At 43.3% G+C, this 23954-nt stretch overlaps 1 protein-coding gene across 1 annotated transcript in view; it reads right to left on the bottom strand.

The window, feature by feature from the left end:
- The window catches only part of SH3TC2 (SH3 domain and tetratricopeptide repeats 2), a 69436-nt gene that overhangs the window by 5751 nt on the left and 39731 nt on the right, over nucleotides 1-23954 (bottom strand). The window contains exons 10-16 of the mRNA XM_032250281.1: nucleotides 22656-22697; nucleotides 20839-22533; nucleotides 20551-20731; nucleotides 6725-6875; nucleotides 3946-4068; nucleotides 2217-2367; nucleotides 535-731 (exon numbers count right to left, since the gene is read on the bottom strand). Of these exons, the coding sequence (XP_032106172.1) occupies nucleotides 535-731; nucleotides 2217-2367; nucleotides 3946-4068; nucleotides 6725-6875; nucleotides 20551-20731; nucleotides 20839-22533; nucleotides 22656-22697 (2540 nt within the window). The remainder of the gene's footprint in view (nucleotides 1-534; nucleotides 732-2216; nucleotides 2368-3945; nucleotides 4069-6724; nucleotides 6876-20550; nucleotides 20732-20838; nucleotides 22534-22655; nucleotides 22698-23954) is intronic.

The following is a 23954-nucleotide window of genomic DNA, read 5'->3' as shown; positions in this document are numbered from 1 at the left end:
AGGGGACAGGGACCTCTGGTAAATGGAAGCCAAAGCTAGGGAAACAGTTTGAAGGTCAGGGTTGTGACAGAGACTTGTAACCAACACAACTCTAGAAGTCACCAAAAAATAAGTTCTGGGCCAGGCATGATGGCCTACACCTGTAATCCCACCATTTTGGGAGGCTGAGGCTGGTGGATTGCTTGAGTCCAACAGTTTGAGACCAGCCTAGGCAATATGGCAAAACCCCATCTCTACAAAAAATACAAAAATTAGCCAGGCATGGTTGTGTGTGCCTGTAGTCCCAGCTGCTAAGGTCTCAGCTCACTACAGCCTCCACATCTGGGGCTCAGTCCTTTGAGGTCTTCCACAGGACTAAGTGGGAAGAGTCTCCATGTCCCCTATAGAGCCACTACCCACCCTATGAGACAAGACTCGTCATCTTGGCACTCTGGTTTTCTCAGCCCCACCCCAAAGGCTCCTCACTGTGTTTGGGTCAGGAAGCAGAATGGTTGGGTGGTGGCTGTCGAGAAATCTTGGAAGTCTGGCCCTTACCTTCAGCTGGCAGAAGGTGAGTCGGCCCAGGCGATAATACACCTTGGCATAGTACAAAGCCTCCTTGGGACTCTGCAGCCAGGGTGGACAGAGGGACAGGGTCTTCAGATAGCAATCCTCAGCCATCTCATACATGTGTAGGGAGTAGTACACTGTAGCCAGGCGGTGAAAGGCCACCAGCTCCTGCCTCCGATCTCCTAGGAATTAGAAGACTGACAGAGATATCCCGCAGCCAACACTTTCCTTCATTTGTTCACTCATTCAATCCATAAAACTTTTTGAAGGCCTACTGGATGTCGGGGACTGTGCTGGGATATAAGGGAGAAGACAGAAGATGTGCCTGTACTCATAAAGCTTATTGCCTCACATGACAGACATTCCTTAAATAATCCCACAAGCAAATGTAACATTACACCTGCCATATGTGCTACAAAAGAAAATGTGGGGCTCTATAAGAGTAACTAAGTGGAGGATGAGTGCCGGTCAAGGTTTCCTGGGGTGATTCCTAGAAGAAAATTTTCTTCTTATTGCAGATGCTACTGTAATGTAGGATTCTGGGAAATAATTCTTTTTAAACCCTTGTAATGGGTCATAGTGACAAGATTAGCTTGATGGAGTAGCTAAGTTTGCAATGGATAACTCTGCATAACAAATGCCTTCCTCACTCAAAAGTCTATCTTCAGAGAGTTATCTTGGGTACCACCATGTAGCAGTCTCTTCTTGGCCCCTTTACCCACTCTCAGTCCCAGATAAGCTACAGACACCTGTTCACCCTTAAACCATGCTTTAGAATGTTGGTTTCTAACAGGTCTATGACTGTTTGCTGGATTTGTTGTTTCAATACAGAGCGGCCTTTTACAGGGAACAAAGGCTTACAATCATATCTTTAAAATATTTGCAAGGTGGCTGTTGGATACGATCTAAAAACATCACTTGTAAGCTTCAAAGAGCCAAAAGCCAAAATTAAAAGAGAAAGTCTAAGAGAGAGAAAATTCTCTGATATGGAAAAAATCAGCCACAGGGGAAGTACATGTATAAAGGATGCATGCAATCTCCCTTCAGCTCCCGTCCAGTGAGGGACAAAGTGTTCAGAGGAGCTGCCTGGGGCCTTCAAGGCCTTCCCTAGGATTGGCACACAGTCACTCAGATGAGGTCTTATGCAATAAGGAAAAAGGTATGGAAAAGAGAGAAAGAGCTCTCAAGAGTGCAATTAGACACAATAAAGTCCAGTATCATCCACATTAGATGCCCATGAAAATGCCCAGAAGTCCCTTCTGGAATCATCATAGAATATTCCATTTACCCTTCCATCTAATCAAGGCTTCTCTAATCAATCCTGCTTTTCTTCAAGCACCAACATTCAAGTTGAGGGGTTTTTACATCTTTTTTATTTTGCCATTTATCTGTTCCGGTGACTTTTATTGTTTCCCACTAGCTTTTGCCATAAACACAAGATATTCAGCTATGTTGTGAGTTAGGGTAATAGGAACCTGACCTTCATTTACATTTCCGTTCCATGGGAAAATGCACTTTTACTAACTGCAGTTTTACTCCCTGACAGTTGGACCTGGGATTTGAACCCACACAGTCTGACTCCAGAGCCTGTGTTGTTACTACTTTGCTCTCTCTCCTTGACTAGTCATCCCTCCCATTCAACACTCCCGACAGTAAAGACCACCAACCTGTGACTGTGCTGAGCCTGGCAGCAAGGGTGGCAAATTCCAAAGCCTTCTCATAGCCTTCAAGACTGATCTGCAGCTCTGTCAGCTTGTTGAAAATCCGGAGCTCAGTTCTCACTGCCTTCATCCTCCTTGCTAAAGGAATAGCTCCAGCCTAAGAACAGAGGCACAAGGAACCTTAGTCTAGCTAGGAATTGTCAATGCATACCATACACTAGGAGGCTTATCTTCTCCAAGCGGGGGTTGGGGGATGACAGAGGACTAAAACAAATGGGGGTCAGCCATGTTTCCTTGTGTGCCTTTACTCTACTCTCTCTCTGGTCCTTGCTCATGGTGCTTTGCCCATATCTTAAAGTAGAAAAGTAGAAGGAATTGGGCCCCCTAACATTGGGGAAACCTGGAGGAACAAGAGGAACCTTTTCCCAAGGTCATGTGGGAAGTTGTTCCTATGTCAGCTGTGTGCTCCCCTAGCACCCACAGTGCTATCTATGAAACACACGAGTACGCCCATAGAGTGTTAATATCTCGGTAAGTGGTCATTTCTATGTCTTTATCATGATAGAATTTTAGGCAAATCACTTCATCTTTCTGAACCTTAGTTTTCTCATCTACACAATGAAATGCATATGAAAATAAGCCCCTCAATAGTCAGAGATGCGTTCCTGTTCTTCCCTAGCTCAGTGCCTGGCACAGACTGGGTGCTTGCTAATGTTTGATCACTGAAAAAAGAACTGAACAAACGAATGAATGAATAGCTGAATGAAAACAATTTTAGGATCAAATAAGATAATGAGGCTTCCCAAATTTCAGTAAGTGATGAATAACAATCCCAATTTTTGACATATCTGCTTAGTATCTGGACATTTATTTAATTTGTGTTATTCTTAACATCAACTCTTTTTTTCTTGCCTTATCCTTTGTGATAATATCTGTGAAATCATATGTTTGATTAGCTTGAATAATACATTTTTAATTTTTTTTTCAGATGGGGTCTCACTCCCTCATCCAGGCTGGAGTGCAGTGGTGCAATCTCAGCTCACTGCAACCTCTGCCTCCCAGGCTCAAGCAATTCTCCTGCCTCAGCCTCCCGAGTAGCTGGGACTGCATGTGCGTGCCACTATACCTGGCTAGTTTTTGTGGGTTTTTTTTTTTTTTTTTTTAGTGGAGATGGGGTTTCCCCATGTTGGCCAGGCTGGTTTCGAACTCTTGACCTCAGGCGATTCACCTGCCTCAGTCTCACAAAGTGCTGGGATTATAGGCGTGAGCCACTGCCCCCAGCCACATTTTTAGTTTCTAAAAAACATATTTTAATGCATGCTCATTAAAAATATGATCAAACAAAAGCATTCATCTATGTAACCCTTTAAATAATCTCCCATCGCACCACCGGTAGTAAGTGGGAAACATTGGTAAACTTGAAAGTGTGCTACAAACTGTAAAGTACCATGCACCCAAGAGTTTGAGATGGTCTTGAACTCCTGGACTCAATTATTTCGGTCTATTATCCCAAGAAGGATAACTTAGCAAGCCTGAGAATGACTACGTTTATCAGAACCCTCCCTGAGCTCCCGCTAGATTGAAGGGAGGGCGAGTGGGTGGGTACCGGACAAGAAAGAGAGAAAAAAGAAATAACAGCAAGAGAGGAGAAGAGGGACCCAGGCTGAAGTCCAACCAGACCCTGCCCACGTCTGTGCCAGGGCCTGGCTCATCAAACTGCACAGCTTGGACTTACTCGGTAGTACTCCACTGCGTGATGTCTGTGGCGGGTCCCATTGAAGAACACATCACCTGCTTCTTCATAAAGTTTGAGAGCCAGCAAAGACTCCTCTGACTTCAGGGCTGTCTGGATGGCTGCCTGGGTGGGACAGAGACAGCCGTTAAAGGCAGAGAGAAGGGCTTCTAGACTGCCACAGGACTAGCAGAGCTAAGATGCAGACCACTTAAATCAATTAATCCTCTGCTAAAGTCTCCCAAATCCTAACTGGTGTGCACACTCATAGGGCTGGTAAGAGGACTTCGAGATTCTCCTGTCTGGCATTTCCCCATCCTGGTGTGAGAGATTACTTTTGGCGGTGCTATATTATTTTTAATAGTACTTAGAAAAACATTTTGTTTTACTAAATATTTATTTTAATGTGTTTTAGAAAAAAGAGATTAACAATGCATAAAACCTGCAATTCTAGATATTTTTGTGTAGGATAAGGCTAAGTGTAAAAAAAAGCTAAGTTGATTTGATGTCAAATCAAAAAGAAGTAAACAATGGTATAGAAGGTACATGTATATAGCAAAACTATGAATTCAATATGTAAATAACTGAAAGTGAAAAATAGTGATCCAGGTCAACACCTTACACTTTCCAGATGGTGATAGTGTTGCTCAGAAAGAAAACAGAACTTCCCCAAGTTCACACCAATAATCAGTGGCACACACATGTTGGTGCTTTCATCCCAATACCCTAGCCTCCACATCCTCTTTATCTCTAGCAAGCTATTTTGGATTGCATGTACACCAGATGTGCTAAGGAAGTTGAAGAGTAAAGAATAAACCTGGGCTGGGCGCGGTGGCTCACGCCTGTAATCCCAGCACTTTGGGAGGCCGAGGCGGGTGGATCACGAGGTCAAGAGATCGAGACCATCCTGGTCAACATGGTGAAACCCCGTCTCTACTAAAAATACAAAAAATTAGCTGGGCATGGTGGCGCGTGCCTGTAATCCCAGCTACTCAGGAGGTTGAGGCAGGAGAATTGCCTGAACCCAGGAGGCGGAGGTTGCGGTGAGCCGAGATCGCGCCATTGCACTCTAGCCTGGGTAACAAGAGCAAAACTCCGTCTTAAAAAAAAAAAAAAAAAGAATAAACCACTGCATCTGCAGCACAGTTACAGAACCTCAAATAGCCTCAGGTCCAGAATGATTCACTTCCACGGAAATGACCCTGCACAACATCAATTAGTTGGGGTTGGGTGGGGCCTGGGATCAGTTCTGGCCAGTGAACATTTCATCACTAGGGCAAGACCCTGCAGTTGTTGTTACTGCATGGGCAACTGCAGAGAGAGAGAGGGGCAGTGAGGTGGAATCCTGGAGTCAGGAGGCTTTGCCATCAAAACAATGCACAATCCAAACAGTGCCCTGTGGACTTCAGTCTCCCAGAACAAGCCCTGAGACGACTGAATTGTCTGCGGTCTTGAAGCCCTTTCAGCCCAATCGCTAGGCAGATGGCACTGAGGCTGAGACTGAAGGCTCTAAGTCACACTGTGTGCAATTCTCGGCTCCACCACTTACCAGTTGTAGCAAACTGAGCAAATTACTCAGCCTCTCTGAGCTTCATCTATAAAATGGAAATTGTAATGGAAACTCCTACCGCATTTGTAATGAGGGTTAAACTACGTCACACACCTGAAGTGTTTAGCAAAGTCTCCTGTACACAGGAAGCATGCAATCAGTGTTAAGCAGTCATTATTAAGTCTCAGTAGAAGTGAATTTGTGCACGTTTATGTGCTAGTGTAAGGAGAAGTAAAAAGAGAGAAAAAGGCCCTGCGCGGTGGCTCATGCCTTTAATCCCAGCACTTTGGGACGCCGAAGTGGGCGGATCACGAGATTAAGAGATCGAGACCATCCTGGCCAACATGGTGAAACCCTGTCTCTACTAAAACTACAAAAATTAGCCGGGTGTGATGGCATGTGCCTGTAGTCCCAGCTACTCAGGAAGCTGAGGTGGGAGAATTGCTTGAACCCAGGAGGCGGAGGTTGCAGTGAGCCGAGATCGTGCCACTGCACTCCAGCCTGGCAACAGTGCGAGACTCCATCTCAAAAAAAAAAAAAAAAAAAAAAAGGGAGAAAAAAACATGGGAAAGAAAACAATGGCATATTTTTATAGAATTAAACATCTTACATATCATCACAGTATTTAATGTCAATATTGTACAGATAGTAATAACAGTAAAATATCCTGTATTAAACATTTACTAAGTTCTGAGTATTTGGTAAATGTCACATAGTCAGTCCAAATGTGATGGCCCTATGATTTGACTCTAGGCTTTTCTCTCTTCAAAGCCCAGAATTTTTAGCACTACACTGTACCACATCTCTGATATTAAAAGTATGCAAACAAAAAATAATAACAATAAGAGAATAATATTGTTAATACCCCACATACACACCAGCCTTGCCTCAAACTGCAGCAAAACCCTGAAGTCAGGGTGTATGTTGAGCTTTGGAAAGACAAGTATACTTAACGGGACAAGTGACACTACAGGTGATATGAGCGTCTCGCATCACATCCTCCCAGGGTGCATATGGGACTCAGCAACTAGCCCTTTGCTGCCTGTACCCAGCTTGCCAGACCACCCTGGTTTCCACCATGTGTTCAGGGAGCAGCCCAGTGTTGGCCCTCTCTCCACAGCCTTAGGGTAAACATCATCCCTCTCTGGTTCCGGCTGGTTGATTTGGAAGGTACAGCTGCCTCCCCAAATGACCCAAGTCAACAACTCTCAGAGAGCTCTGCAGGAAGCCTACCTGCAGGTACAGCTCCACCAGCTCGTCTTCCTGCATGAGGTAGTGGAGTCGCCCCGCCCCAAGCCAGGCCTCAGCAGCCTTGTCTCTCTCCCCCAGGTCAATGAAGATACGCAGGCTCTCCTTGATGCACGTAAGGGACCTCCTGAGTGACCTGTGGACAGACATGAACTTGTGAGGTGTGAGGGCTCAAAGGGGCCTCAGGGTCCACTCAGCACAGAATGAAACAGAAGCTCTGAGCAGGAACAGCCATGTTCCACATCACACAGGGAGGTGGGCTTAATTGAATCCCAGCTCTACCCCAATCGGCTGTGGGACCTTGAGAAAGTACAGAATTCTTCTGTGCCTTGGCTTCCTCATCTGTAAAACAGGCCTATAACTGTGCCCACCTGAGTGGATTGTTGTGCGGATTAAATGAGATAAAACTAGAGTGCTTACAACGGTACCTATTACGTCCTTGGCACCTGATGAATGTTTAAAGATTACTTGTAATTATTATTATTACTGATGCATGGTGCATCAATCCTTTGACTACCCTATAACCTTTTTTGGTGTTATGTTCCTGATATAATTTGGCTGCGTCCCTACCCAAATCTCATCTTGAATTGTAGCTCCCATAATCCCCACATGTTGTATGAGGGAGCTGGTGGAAGGTAATTGAATCACAGGGTTACTCCCATACTGCTGTTCTCATGATAGTGAATAAGTCTCACGAGATCTGATGGTTTTATAAAGGGAAGTTCCCCTCCACACACTCTCTTGCCTGCTACCTTTTAAGACTGCCTTTGCTCTTCCTTCACCTTCAGCCATGATTGTGAGTCCTCCCCAGCCATGTGGAACTGTGAATCCATTAAACCTCCTTTTCTTTATAAATTACCCAGTCTCATGTATGTCTTTATTAGCAGCATGAGAACGAACTAATACAGTTACTAACACAAAGTAGTCACCTTATGCATACTTACTGAGTGAATGCATGAATGAGTGACAGTAACTTAAAATCATCGAAAAGATTTTGATGTTTTGTTTATAAAGAAAAAACAAAGTAGTGTGAAAGTTTTAACAGGTTGGTGCTTAATGAGGTACGCTTTAATTATCTGGAAAATTGTATTTTGTAGAAAACTCTCCCTCCATGACAATGGAGGGACCAATGAAGAAATGAGACGTAGGTAATATATTTTCTCACGATTCAGTATTCAAACAGAGAAGGAACACTGTGCATATCTAGATGGTAGTTCTCAATGCCAGCAACAACTAGAGTCACCTGGAAGTATTTTAAGCCCATACATTGCCACACTCTTTCCCAGTGTGTGGCAACATCATGAGAGCCTGAGCACTGGGCTCTCGGAATATGGCTCAGGCACAAGCATTGTGTCTAAGCTCTCCACTGTTGTGCAGCTTGGATTGAGACTTGCTGATCTAGCCCAATCTTCTTATTTTGTAGAGGAAACAAGCCCAGAAATTGGAAATAACTTACATATGTTTGCACAGCACATTAGGGGGAGATCCAAGGACAGAACTCACTTCTTCTGAGTAGCAGCCTAGGATTCATCCCATAAGACTCATATTTCCCAAAACATGATTTGTGGCCCACCTGCATCAGCATTTCCCAGGGAGCTTATTAAAAGCACAGAACCCCCAGAGCTACCTCAGATTCACTGAAAAAGATTCGTTACAGTTGCAATTCAGGGACCTGAATTCCTAAGACACAAACAGGTTACACTCCAAGCACACCAAAGTTTGAGAACCACCGCAGCAAACCATGCAACTCCTTCCAGAAACGCTCGTCTTCATCAACCACGTCTGTGGACACTTAAGTAGAAAGTCCTCAACAAACGTGGTTACCACTCAATCACGGACCTCTCAGCTGGCAGGCCCCTTTATGGGCCGTGAGGGAAATGAGCATTGCTCTCAACTCCTAAGGCTCTGATCCTTATTGGGAATAGGGCAGTTATGGGCCTTCTGGAGAGAGTGCCAGGCATTTGGCCCTTCTAAGAAATAGAAAAACCTCAAGCTTTCTCTTCTGCCCTGCTCTTAACATGAGATTTATTGACATCCAGGATGGGCCTTAGCCACCCTTTTCTCAAGTTTTAAAATGTGAAACTTCCTCTGAGAATGCAATGAGCTAAAGAACTCCACCCCATGCTGCAGTGATCACCAACCTCCCCGGCTCAGCTACAGTAACCGCAGGCGTCTTTCACTAGAAGAAGCCCTGCCTTTCTCTCCCCACTTTCTATCTCCCCACAAACTCAAGCTGGGCTGAGATTCAGCAGGCCTGGACTCCACAACTCTCCTCACCCTCACTGAAACTGCTGGTGAAGACAAGTCCCATAAATCTCACCCTCATCCTATTTCCTGCTCTGTTTTTTTATATGACCATTTACTGTCCTGAGATGCCCTTGGGCTACTATAGTTGTGTTCTCCAGACCTTCAGGGAACAAGATTAAGGTTATTACAGACAGGCCAACTGACAGAGCCAGCATTTGCTTCTTGTACTTTCTCCCTCTGAGTTCATCATGACTGAGGAAGAGAGGAGATCTCTGTTTCTCTCCAAGAAACACCCCATCGGGGGAAGGCAAGACTTACAGAGACCTGGCTGCTCACACAGCGCCATTAAGACTCCTGGCAAATGGAGGATTTTCCAAAGACAATTGCCCTCACCAAGATTTGCACATGGTCTACGAACTCCAGTAAAAAACAAGTGCTTTTGTGGTCTAAAACTGGGTGATAGTCCAGCTTCCTTGGTTCTTTCCTGTCACCACTCACCCCCATTACTTTACATCTACCAGTGGCCTACGGTGTCACCTATCAGTTGAGCACCAGATGGCCCAGCATGCCAATTCCTCCAGCTGCCACCCACAGGCTCTAGATTTGGTTTGGCTTCCAAAGCCAAAGAAGCAAGGAGCGCTGCTAGTGGGCCAGCGCTGAGCCAGCCTTGTGTACTTCTGGGTCTTGCCTGTGTCCTGGCATATCATCCCCTCTCCTTTCCCATCTTGATTCTTCTCTTTCTCTCGTTTTTCCTGTCCTCAAGTTCAGTCTCTGGGGCTAAGTCTTTGTTTCTTCTTTCCTGCCTGAACATCAGCCATGAGTCCATGGCCAGGTGATGCCAATACACCTGCATTTCTAGATTTCCTCTCATCACTGCCTGCTGGGGCTTCCCAGATCCCTGTCCTGCCTAGATGAGTCTGTCTGACCTCTGCCTAACGCCCAGCCACCACTACTGGTCTTATCCTGTGTTGATGATAAAGATGGCCAAAAACTGAGGGCTGACCTATGTGAGGGGTTCAGTATATACTTTCAGCATACATTTTCTCATTTAATCCCCAGAGAAACCCCAAGCCGTTAGAATTCTTAGCCCATTTTGCAAATAAAGAAATCCAGTGGAATGTTGTTGTTTTGTTTCGCTTTCTGAAACATATCCAAGTTTTCCTGCACATTTCTAAAGCCTTATTTTGAGCTCTCAACTGCTTTGTCTTATAATAGTAACAATGGCAGCGTTGTTATCTGACATCTATTGAGCACTTAGTGTGTTCTAGGTGCTTTACATGCAAAATCTCATTTAATCATCACAACAGCCCCAGGAGATCAGTACTATTATTATATTCATTTTACAAATAGAAAAAAGTAAGACTTGGGATGGGAAACTAACTTGTACCAAGTAATAAACCCTGTTTAAACCAGGATCTAACTCTCAGAGTCTGACCCAGAACCCTTACACTTACCCCCTCAAGCAGTGCCTAATTTCTGGCTCAGATATTAGCACTTGGGAAGACTTTTGTTTTAAGTACCACTTTAAAAACCCTAAAGTTTTAAAAGACATAAGTTATTTTAAACCTCAAACAAAGTTTCCTCATGTGCAAAATTGGGGTAGTAGTGTACATGACAGCTTTGTGATCAGATGAGGACATCCCAGCAAAAACAATTATTTCCTTATTTACAATGAAAATGAAGAAATAACTGCTTCTGTGTTAGGGATTAACATATTAATTACATATTTTTTTAAGTCTCACTTTTTCAGTTCCAGAAGAATAAGAAGCATAAATATAAGAATAAAAGACAGGAGCAATGGCTGCTAGGCTACTGATGTATTCACATGCAAAGAATTAATCATTATTTTGAGAGGACCTACTACATGCAAGGCATCCCTTCTTTCTAAAAATAATATGCACATCCTTTGTGGCATTTATCACAATTTACGTGATACCTTTGATGGCTATTGGTACATTTATTTTCTGTACTATTCTGTCATCATTGTGAGCTCAGGGACTATTATCACCCTTGTTCAGTTTTTAGCACAGTGCCTGGGCCATAGTAAATGCTCAGTAAATATTTGTTGAATTGATTTAATAGAGCCACAGAGTTCTCATGGACCTTATCTGGTTCAGTTCTATGGCCACTCTGTGTTGTGTCACCTCAAGACAGAAGACAAGACTCCCTAAGATTCCTCCCATTGAGAGAATGCAAACCTTTATCAAACTAAATTCTGTAGTTGTCCCCTGGGAGGCAGAGAAGGCATGATTCTGAAGACATTAGACAAAGGGACAGAAATGTGTCCGAAGGTAAAAACCTGAAGGCTGGGACAAAGTTTTCAATATCTACCTGTGCCCCGCACCACTCCAACACACACGTACCCCATAACCCAATTCTAAACCCTAGGGAAAATCTTTCAAATAAGAGAAATTAAAATCAGTAAAAAGGTAGCAGGAGATCATAAAAACCATCTTAAATTGAGAAGTCAAGGATCTGAGCTAGTATCAGTGAAACCAAGTGGTGGAATTGTCTGGACTCTCTATAGCAGGCAGGAGTCAGACTGATGAAAACGAGGCCCCTCTCAACCATACGATTCTACAAGGTTTCACTCTATAGTGTTCATACCTATTTCTTTTATCTAGGGCAAGAATTATTGGCTGGGCAGACAGAATACATAGAGTGCATAGACTACATAGACTACACCTTTTAGATCAGGAGTTGTTAAACTATGGCCCGTGAGCCTAATACAGTCTTCAATCTGCTTTTGTAAATAAAGTTATTTATCTATTTTCATACTACAACTGCAAAGTGGAATACTTGTGGCAGAGCTCATATGGCCCACAAGGCCTAAAACACTATGTGATTCTTTATTTAAAAAGTTTGCTAACCCTGTTCTAAATTCACACAGTTTGGATATAAATCCCTGCTGGAAACCTCATGCAAGTCGTTTGACTTCTTTAGTTCTACATTTCCATAGTTCTTTCTACCTCATAAAGTTGTCCTGAGATTTACATATGGCTTAGTAAACAAGCCATGCTTACTGAAGGCTTTCTATTTTTGGGATCATTTTCACTATGGATGTTCACTGTACAGGTCTGGATACCCATTACAACCCCTCCCATGCCCACCAACCTCCATATCTCCTTCTGGGGAAGAAGTTGAGTCTTCTTTGCACCTGTATTAGTCTGTTTTCCCCCTGATGATAAAGACATACTCAGGACTGGGTAAATTATAAAGAAAAAGAGGTTTAATGGACTCACAGTTCCATGTGGCTAAGGCCTCACAATCACGGGGAAAGGTGAAAGGCATGTCTTACGTGGCAGCAGGCAAGAGAGAGAATGAGAGCCACGCGAAAGGAGTTTCCTGTTATAAAACATCAGATCTTGTGAGACTTATTCACTACCACAAGAATATGGGGGAAACTGCCCCATGATTCAATTACCTTCCATCAGGGCCCTCCCACAACACATGGCAATTATGAGAGCAACAATTCAAGATAAGATTTGAGTGAGGACACAGCCAAACCATGTCATGACCCATAGCCAGTTGATCACCAAAGCCTGTCTGTTAAATCTACAAAATGTCTTTCAAATGTGTCCTGACCTCTCCATGGCTACTGCTATTTCCTCCACTTAAAACCTTCCCTTCTCCATTTTCAGAATATTACTTAGCCTGCAAGGGCCTCCTCAAACACTACCACCTTGATAAAGTCTTCCCTGACAGATCACCCCCATCCTTTGCTGAAAGCACTGTCTCCTTTCCCTCCAAACCTGCCCCTACAGAAGCCTGCCGCTTCTTCCATGAACACTTCCTGCCTCTGCTTGCTGTGGCTTTGAGCTTTGTGAGAATGCAAATCCCTTGAGGAAAATTTAGTTGAAGAAATCTGTCCATTACATCAAGACCCACTTAATAAATTCCTCCTAAGCAATCTGTGCCAGGAAAACATTTGCTCCAACAGATACATGTGTTTATGTTCCTTTGTCAGACAGTGAGAACCTCATATAGCTTTCCCCTTTTTAACTCAGCTACCAGGAAGCTTAGTACTAAATTACAGTAATCACCCCCAGGTGCATAGAAACACCCATTTATCAGTTTCTGTAATTGGTCTTTGTTCTTTTTTTTAAGTGTTTTGTAGGAGGTGATTTATACATGCTAAACAAATACAGCATTACAGCATGTTCTCTTTGTTGAAGTGGCCAATCTGCAAAGGGACAATGACCTTATGTGTACAGGGGTTTCCTCTGACACCTAAAGTATTTCCCAATATTCCGCTCAGTATCACTCATATTAGTGGTAAAGCAAAAGTGGATATTTATTTCCTCCCAATTATACAAATAAGAATCTCGGAGTTTAAAACTACAAACTATTCAAATTAAAAGTCCTAATCTAGATCAATTTACAGAACAATAAAGATTTCTAAAAATTTACTCCTCCATAAAAGCAATGAGAACAGGCAAAAATTATCTAAATAAAAATTTTCAGAACTCTGGATATTAACTGAAGGTCTACAAGGAGTGTTTATTTAGGAAAATGGCTGAATCTCATTATGAAAATGAGCTTCATTAACTTTCAACTTGCCTTAGAGACATATTGCTTGCCCCTAGCTCTGTGGTACACTTAAAAACCAATAGCCTCACAATCATGGTAGCTGGAAAAACCACCAACCTAGCAATGAGCTTGAAATCCTCAAGCAATGAGCAATGAGCTCGAAATCCTCCAAAGTTCCATCTCCAGAAAACTGTTTCTGTTTGATCTATTTAGAAGTTCCCTGAAAGCCTCCACTCACAGGCTGGCTTGCAATCATTTAACCTCACTCAGAGCTCACTCAGTGCAAAACAACCTGTTCCCTGAGGCATAAGTCAAAAATAATCAGCAGCAATTGTTTAATATAGTCACTGCCTTCGGTGGTGAAAATATTTGGAGCAAGCAAGGAAAGGTCACAAAAACACACACATGAGAGGAAAAGATGGGAAATGAGATGTCCATAAAAAGCTTTCAAAGCTCTGACATATTCCTGGGAATCTAGAAGACCATACGCATGTGCAGGGCTGTGGGCATGACCAGAAAACTCTAAAGATATTTTTTTAAGATGCTAATTATTACCCTAGGGTAACCATAGAGAAAATAACTGAGGTAGGGAACGGTGGCTCAAGCCTGTAACCCCAGCACTTTGGGAGACTGAGGCAGGAGGATCACTTGAGGTCAAGAGTTTGAGACCAGCCTGGCCAACATGGTGAAACCCCATCTTCACTAAAAATACAAAAATTAGCTAGATGTGGTGGCACATGCCTGTAATCCCAGCTACTGAGGAGGCTGAAGCAGTAGAATCACTTGAACCCGGTGGGGAAGAGGTTGCAGTGAGCCAAGATCGCACCACTGCACTCCAGCCTGGGTGATAAAGTGAGACTCTGTCTCAGAAAAAAAAAATAAAAAGAAAATAACTGAAAGAAATAGGAAGAAATACAGGACAAGAAATAACAAGGAAATTAAAATAGTATACAAGAAAATATCTAACACAAATGAATGCAGTAGTAGAGAAATAGAAAAACAAAAAGATATAAGCTATTAATATAGAGAAAAAAATAGCAAAAGTGCAGATATAATCCTACCTTACCTGTAATTAAATGTAGATGTATTAAACACTCTAGTTAAAAGACAAACATTGAAGAATGGAGAGGAAAGAAAATGTTTATGCTACATGCTGTCTACAAGAGACATACTTTAGATTCAAAGAGACAAACAGGCTAAAAATATAGACCATGCTGACAGCAACCAAAGGCAGCTAGAGCGGCTATACTAATATCAGACAAAAAGACCAAAATGAACGACATTTTATAATGATAATAGACTCAATCCATCAGAAAGGCATAATTATTTTTTTTTCTTGGTGCCATGACTTGGCATAATTATAAACATACAGGCAGCACCTACTAAAGCCCTCAAATACATGTAGAAAAAGCTGACAGAATGGAAGGAAGAAACAGACAACTCAACAGTAAGTAGAGATTTTAACAACACACTTTCAATAATGGATAGAAGAACTAGACATAAGAACAACATGCAAATAAAAAATTATAATTAAACCTCAAAGATATTCATAGACTCCAGCAAACGACAACAGAATACACATTCTTCTCAAGTGTACATGGAACACCCTTCAGAATAGACCGTATATTGGGACACCAAACAAATCTCAGCAAATGTAAAAAGAATAAAGTCAGACAAAGTATGTTTTCCCACCACAACATGAAATTAGAAATCAGTAACAGAAGGAAATTTGAAAAATTTATAAATATGTGGAAATTAACATACTTCTAAATAACCAAGAGACTGGAGAAGAATCACAAAGGATATTAGAAAGTACTTTGAGATGCGTGAAAATAAACACAGCATGCCGAAATATATAAAATAGAGTAGACACAATAATCAGAGGAAAATTTATGGCTGTAAATGCTTATATTAAAAAAGAAAAAAAAATCTCAATAACTTAATAGTCCACCTAGGACACTAGACAAAAAGATCGATCAAAGGAAACCCAAAGTGAACAGAGGAAAGGAAATAATAAAGATGAGAGCAAAAATCAATGATAAAGAACAGAAAAAAATCAATAAAACCAAAAGTTAATTCTTTTAAAATTTTTTGTTAATGACAGATCTTTGACTAGGCTGATCAATAATAAAAAAAAAAAATTCTCAGGAATTAAAGTGAACACTACTACCAACTTTATGGAAATTATAAAAAGGATTATAAAAGAATACTATGAACAACTGTATAACAACAAATTAGTTAATTTAGATGAAATGGACAAATTCCAAGAAAGACAAAAACTACCAAAACTGCCCAAGAAGAAATAAAAAATCTAAATAAACCTATAACAACTAACGATAATTGAATTAGCAATTTTAAAAAAAAACCCTCCTTATAAAGGAAAGTCTAGATTTAGAAGTCTTCACCAGTGAATTTCATCGAATGCTTAAAGAAAAATTAACACTAATCCTTCACAAACTGTTTCAAGAAATAGAAGAGGAAGAAATAGTTCCCAACTCACGCTGTGAGGGATCAAGAAGTGAAAAGACAACCCATGGGCTGGGAGAAAATATTTGCAGATTGTATATCTGGTAAGGGACTTGTATCCAGAATATATAAATAATTTTTACACCTCAAAATTCAAAAGACAGACAACCCAATTTAAAAAATGGACAAGTGAATAGATATTTCTCCAAAGATACCCAAAGGGCCAGAGCACATGAAATGATGCTCAATATCTGTAGTCATTAGGAAAAGGCAAATCAAAACCACAATGAGATACAGTTTCACTCCCACTAGGGTGGCTGAAATTAAAAAAGACACCAGTGCTGGTGAAGATGGGAGACACTGGAACCCTTATGCATTGCTAATGGGAATGAAAAATAGTGCAGTAACTTTGAAAAACGGCTTAGCAGTTCCCTAAAAGTTTAAACATAGATTTATGGTATGACTGTAATTTTGCTCCTAGGGCTACCCAAGAGAACTGAAAACACTTCTTCACATAAAAATTTGTTCATGAATGTTCACAGCATCATTATTCACAATAACCATAAAGTGGAAACAATTGAAATGTCCATCAACTGATGAATGAATAAACAAATGTGACATATCAGTACAACAAAATATTATTCAGCCATAAAAAATAATGAAGTGCTGATACATATGACAACATGGATGAACCTCGAAAACATGATGCTAAGTGAAAGAATCCAGACACAAAAGGATAAATACTGTATGATTCCATTTATATCAAATATCCAGAATAGGCAAATCCATAGAGACAGAAAGAAAGCAGATTAGTGGTTTCCAGGGTTGGAGTGAGGTTGGGTAATGAGGAGTGACTGCTGATGGGTGCAGGCTTTCTTTTAGGGGCCATGAAAATGTTCTGAAATTAGATAGTGGGGATGGTTACACAACTGTATGAATATAATGAAAACTAAATTGCACACTTCAAAGGCTCAATTTTATGGTGTGTGATTATACCTCAATAAAGCCGTTAGTAAGTACTTCCAGATCCAGTTCAATTCAGGAAACTTCTCAATAAAATGTTTGAATAGTCAGCCTCTGTTTGAATACTTGTAAAGGCAACATGCTCACTCTTACATAGAGCGGACTATTCTGTTTGTGGCTGTTTGGATTGTTTTTTCTAACCACTGAATTCCCCAACACCTTCCACCATGCCTGACGCATTGGAAGGGCTCCCATAGTGTGATAAAATGTTGGATTGACATTTCATAGTGACATTTTTAATGGAAAAAAGCAAGTAACAGAACAGTATATTATGTAATAGAAATTTTATTTTGATTATGTAACTAAAACATGTGTATATCATATTTAATATACCTAATATTTAAGATAGAAAATATGTATCATATATAATCTTTAATATGCATGAACTATTCCTTGATAGATATTTTAAAATCTTTAAGCAGTTACTTCAGGAAAGTATCAAGGAAAGGGAAGTTAGAAGGAGACCTTTATTTTTCACCCTATCACCTTCAATACTGGTGTAATCCATTTCTTTTCTTCTCTTTTCTTTTCTTTCTTTTTTTTTTTTTTTTTAAAGACAGAGTCTTGCTCTGTCGCCCAGGCTGGAGTGCAGTGGCATGACCTCAGCTTGCTGCCACCTCCACCTTCCAGGTTCAAGTGATTCTCCTGCCTCAGCCTCCCAAGTAGCTGGGATTACAGAAACCCACCACCATGCCTGGCTAGTTTTTTTTTTTTTTTAGTTTATTTTTAGTAGAGACAGGGTTTCACCATGTTGGCTAGGCTGGTTTTAAACACCTTAACTGATTCATCCGCCTCAGCCTAGTTAAAAAGGTGTAACGCTCTTTAAACTTAAGCAACTCCATAATTTTAGAAAAAAACAGGTTCCTCATTTGGGTGCTAAACTCTGATACTCTACTTCACCATATGAGATTTGGTTTTTTATCAATGGAGAATCCTTAGAAAGGATGCATTGTGTTCTCTGGCTAATACTATGTAAGCCGGTATTCTCAAAAGACTGTTGGAGTGGACATCTGGGGTTCAACTGAGGGCACTCTGACTATTGTGCTTGTCACTAAAGACTGAAGAGCCTGCCTCCAAGCTACAAACACATTTCCTTACCTGAGCCATAAGCAAAAGAGCCATGGAGTCCTCCACACAAAGCTCCTCCATTCTCCATCGTCATCATCAGTGGCCACGTCAGCATACAGCTTCAGCTCAAGGGCTGTGAGCCAGTAGACTAAGTTACTCACTAACGACTTGGCTTCCCCAAGCACACACGCACTGTAAGTCTCCTCTGTGCCAAGCTCTGGGCTAGACACAATGTCTGCCCACAAGACCTTCTGAACATACTACAAAGTCTTTTAAACCCTAAAAGCTTACATCTCTGATTTCAAAGGCACCCTAGAAGGCCCACAACTTTAAGAATCTGCACCAAAAATTCAATACACTTTGGAGGCAGCAAGAATTCTAGTATGAATATCCAGTGACAGAGTAGCATAGCTGGCTGGTCCCAGACTCAACATTTTACAGCTAGAAGGTACCTGATCCAACTTATCTTTATAGACAGAAGGTGACCAAGAGGAAAAGTGACTGATTTAAGGACACATTATTTGGTCAGGGCAGGATCAATTTATCTGACTCCTAATCCAGTTTTGGTTGCTCTTCTTCCAGCTCTGTGGCTCCCGACTCCCTCCAGTAACTCCTTGGGCCCTCTGTAGACCCACCCCTGACCTCCTCTCCATCACCCCCTGGTAGTATGTTCACCCCCTATCACATCAGGACAGTGATTATGCATCCCATCTCAACTAAAGCCTCTATGGTTCATGCTGACAGCATCCAGGGCCTTCTCTCTGGCTTCCCCCTTAATATTTCAGTGGATTTAGGCATCTGGAGTGGGGAGCTGGTGAGTAAAGGATGGCAGTGGGGTAGGTGATGTCTGGGAGTATTTAAGACTGAGCTTGCCCAGTAGTCAGAGGTGCCAATAGTCTGACACATATTTGGCACTCTTGCTCCTGTCCCCTAGAATCCAACTTTTCCAGAGCCCAGTCCTATGATACTTCACTATGAGCATATGACTATGTCATCTCAATAGTTAATTCAAGCCTGCCTTCTGGATCTTCTCCAGAAGCATCCAGACTCCTAGGGCGTCCTAGAATGAAAGTGGGGTGGAACTGGGGCGTCCTGGCTCCTTACCTGCTGCGTGGATCCAAAACTCCCTCCCCGGGAGTGAAGGCAAAGACAGCAGGAGGTTTGAAGGATGCCTGATTCTTGTAAGAGAGGGAAGGAATGAGGGAGTGGGAGAGGGAGATAGACTGGAGGAGAAAGAGAAGGCGGGGTGGAATTCATTATCTGATTATTCCTTATCTGATTGTCCAGGTGCACACAGTTACCATGTTGCTTAGCAAAGCCAAAAAAAAAAAAATGTCATTTAATTAGCCTCTCCTCAACCACCTCTCTCTCTGCTTAACAGTAGCAATTTTAGAAGCTATTCTGAATGCTCTATTTTAGAAGCCATTTATAATTATGAATGCAATACTGCAAGGCAAATCTGTTTCAAAGTGAACTGAAGATCTTGCAACCCATGCAGGATTTAATGGAATCAATTTAATAATTGTTATAGAGCAGAACTTCAGTCTGCCCAGTGGCAAATGAGGGTGAAGCAGCATTAGACCAGTGAAGAAACAAAAAAGAAAAAATCAACAGAAGATGGCAAAATCTCCAAGCGATAATAATGTGAATACTAAAGCGTTAAAGGAGGCATTTGGGTTAAATGGTTATTTTTACAAAAATGAGGATTTTTAAGGTAGTGCTGAAAAGTCAATCACAAAACAGAGGAATGCCCCATTGCTCTGTGATACAATTTTGTCAGCATAATTAAGCCAAAAAGTCAACACTCCTATTATTCCATGTTTATTCTAAGACTTAATGCATAGTTGAAATTATAATGTAAATATTCTTAACTAAAAGGTGAAAATACACTTTATTTCATAATCTACAATTTTATTTTAAAGGTAAGTTCCCAACCAAACCTTTTTTTTTAACCATGAAATTTTACACCCCTGCTTTCAGTGGGGAGTGTCCTTTCTTTACAACCCATTCCCCTCAGGTAATGAAGACCTCCTGCAGGTTCCTCTGTCCTTGGTATAATTGCCACTTCTCTGAATTATGCACCCTCAGTCATGATCCCATGATAGGTGGTTATGGAAACACACAGGTAATGGCGACACAGTTAACATTACTGAGCCTTATCTACATATCAAGCACAGTTCTGAGTGTTTTATGAACATTAACTTATTTATTCCTCACAATAACACTATAAGATAGATGCCATGACTATCCTCCTTTGGCTGAGGAGGAAGCTGGGGCATGGAGAAATTAAATAGTTTGCCCAAGGCCACACCACTAGTAAGTGATGGATGCACTGTGGTGGCTGCAGAGCCCTTGCTCTTTTGCACAATGCCCCGCCTATACCATGTACATTTGGACTTGGCTTCCTGTGGGAAAGAACACTGTTTCTCCTTAAGGAAGGAAAGCTGCTTCTAAGACAGTTCCTGAGCCTGACTCACCTTGCAGTGTTTAGGTTCCGATAGAGCTGCCCCAGAGACTCCAGCAGCCTCCCTTCCATTTCCCGGTCCCTGAGTTGCTGAGCCAGGGCCAGCCAATGCTCATGGTAGGTGATGCATGCTTCAGGATTTGGGGACACGGAGCTGTAGAAATGGCAGAGGGACTTGGTGACCTGAAGCTGACCTGAACACAAAGCAGGGACATGAATGAGATGACTTGAGACAGGACATGGACAAAACGTGCTCCAACCCTTTTCTCTATAGCTTCCCAGCAGCACAGGACATACTCACTCTTTAGGTGTCGATGCCTTAAGCCAAACAGCAATGCCACTTCATAGCAAAGGAGGCCATGCGTCAGCTGGCGTCCAGACACCAGAACTTCAGCCAACCAGAGAAACACCTGTACTAATTCCATGTCCGTCTCCTTGCTGCCTTGGAGTTCACAATAGAGTCGTACAGCCTGCAGGAGATAGTTTCTGGCTGGATGCTGAGCCCAGCACTTCAGGCTCAGGTGGCCAAGATTGGCCATAGCCACTGCCTGGTTACGCACGTCTCCCACCTCCTGAGCTCTGTTCAAGGCCCGAAGATAGCTCTTGGCTGCCCTGTTCACCCGGCCTTCACCTTGGAGTGCAAGTCCCAGGAGGTTATGGACAACTCCCTTTTGAGTGGCACTCTCTGTCTCTTTCAGGGAGTGTAGCAGTGGCTCAAGCACGTCCAAAGCCTTCTTGGCCTGGCTGGCTAAGAGATAGGCCCATGCCAGGCAGAGGGAAGACTCAAAGGATTCCTGCTCACCCAGCAGCTGCCCTAGCACCAATGCCTGGCTCAGGTAGTGGATGGCACCATCAGGAGACCTGTGCTGGAGGTACACTTTTGACAGGATGAGACACAGGGCCCTCTGGGTGCTCCGGTCTGCTAGTTCCTCACAGGCAGCCAGGGCCTGTCTGAGCATGGGGCAGGCCAAGGTGGAAACTTCACCCCAGCCTGGGGACGGAACGCCAAGGAGCTTGGTTGTGTTCTGGAGGACCAGGTGGGCCTGCCAAATAGGAAGAGACATCCCTTGGACACTCTGGATACCATGTTGCTGGACGGAGGCCACTACAAGGTGTGGAAGATATTTCTTGTCATACAGAAAACTCAAAACACTAGTCACAGCCTCAGAGGCAGGAGGGTGTCCAGAGAGGAGCTGCAGGCGCTCAGCAAAGGGCAGGACCTCCTCATGCCGGCCTAGGCTCAGGAGCAAGCGTATGGCCAGAAAGCAGGCCCTGGCCTCCAGCGGGCTACTGCCCACCACAATCCCCTGGCGCAGCACGTAGGCCACCACGTCAAGTTCATTCTTGGCACTAGACTCACGGTCAGGCAGGCAGGCCAGCAGGGCACCTGCCTTTTCCAACAGGGTGGAGCCTTTATGTCTCAGCCTCTGCTTCAGGTAGATGGCAGCCAAATTGATGTACAGAGTGGCCACCAAGGATAGGTCCTCAAATGCCCCATTGAGAATGTGGATAGCCTCCTCAAAGTACACCCTGGCCTGAGAGAGTTTGACCTTCCTGATGCTCACCCGGCCCAGGAGGAAGCAGAGCCGGGCATGGGCCCAGGTCCTGTGGCTCTTTTTGGCCCACTTTCTTGAAGCCTCCAGGTAGGCCACAAACTCATCCTCCTCAGAGAAGCTATAAAAGGAAGAAGTGAGGAAAGAAAAGGAGAAGTCATAGAGACTCTTAAAGTGGTCAGCGTAACCTTCATGATCCAGAAAAGCCAATATGGGGGCGAAGTTCTCAGCTTCCTCTTCCTGACCAGTGCTTAGGTCCATGAGCAGTTCCGGGTCATCAAGGTCATCAGGCTCTGGCAGTTGATAGCTATCTGAGGCTGCCGAGAGGAGCTCCTCCTCCAGGCTGGAGTCCTCAGAGCTGCTGGACTGTTGGAAGCCCACGGCCTGACGGTCCTCCCAGGCTTTGCCAGGCCTGGCCTCCTTGAAGCCTTTGAGCTGGGATGCTGTAAAGACAGGCAAAGTTGAGCAACCCTGGGCACCTGCACCTAAGGTGCCCACTCTTGGCAAGAGGACACGAGTGCTGTCCTCAAGGATGAAGGTCAGGTTCAGCATGATTGCTACTCACCACTCAGATCATTTGGAGGATTCCGGATAGATTCAAACCCACCTAAGTAGAGATGAAGAACAAACCTGGTGTTAGATCAGGATGGGCCAGCATGCCCATGCCTCCAGGTGTACCCCAGACCAATGGCCCCTTAGGAGACTTGGCATTGAAGACCATCAGTCATCATTAAGGAACAGGGCAGAATTCTCCTTTCACCATCATCTTAAGAGCTGCAAGGGCCTAATCACCTTGTTTAATCCATGCACTTTACGTCTGGGAACCGAGGTACATGGGAAACTCGGAGTCAGAGAAGAAAACCTGCAAACACAGGCTCTGTGCCAAGGGGTGTGGGTACTTCAGGTAGAACAGTGGGGAGCTGCGGGGCTTGTGATAGAATCTGAAGACCAGAGAGATGTGGCTCCCAAATCTCTCAGTGGGAGCCAGGACACAACTCCCAGCACAGGGCACATGGGAGCACGTAGTGCTGCCTCCCACTTCCAAATGTATCACATCCTTCCTCCTTCCCTCCTCCATTCATTCATCATTTATCCACTCGGCAGACATTGGTTCCATGTGTCCACTGGGCTGGACACTGTGTTTGTAAAAGTGGCAGGGACAAGGGGCCAGAAGCAAAGGGTGAATAAAAAGGAGCAAAGATGCGTCCGAGAATGAAGTAGAGGATGGGAGAATCTAGAGTGCAGTTTTAGACATTTGGAGTTTGAGGTAGCTGCAGGAGCTCTAGGCAGAGAATGAAGTAGGTCTGGAGCTCAGGAGAAAAACTGAGGCTTTGCAAACACAGATTTGTGACCCACAGCAGGTCACTAATTGCTGACCAGAGTCCCAGGACTAAATGTAATCACACAGGTGAGGCATTAGGGGGAAAATAAAAACAGTAGGTGAGCAAGGGAGGGGGGGAGTTTGTTAATAAGCCTGAGCAACTCACTGGCAGGCAGTAGCCATTGAGGGAGACTGAAAAGGCACAGTCGGAGAGAAAACGGAGTTACAGAGGCCAAGGTGACTTAAAACATAGCCACCTAATCCCATCCAAGTGCAACCAGACTAGGTAAGAACCAAGAAGACAGCTGGGGTTTGGCAGTGAAAAAGTGACTGCTGTTGGCTAAAGGAACCACAGAGGAACTGTAGATGTGAAAGCCAGATTCACATTCCACAGGATGGCAGCTGCTAGAAGGAAGATTCTACCTCTTCTTAGCAGAGAAGCAGCAACTGTCTGTACCACCACTCTGAGTTCGCCAGTGAACTCTGAGGACCAGCAAGCCCCTTGCCAAGTCAAACCTTTTCCTGCTGTTCTCCAAGGAGGGC

Source organism: Sapajus apella, unplaced genomic scaffold (assembly GCF_009761245.1).
Source record: "Sapajus apella isolate SASKATOON/1434 unplaced genomic scaffold, GSC_monkey_1.0 scaffold71, whole genome shotgun sequence".
Lineage (NCBI taxonomy): Eukaryota > Metazoa > Chordata > Mammalia > Primates > Cebidae > Sapajus > Sapajus apella.
Note: the sequence above shows the minus strand (reverse complement) of the source record. Positions and strands in the feature narration are given on the sequence as shown.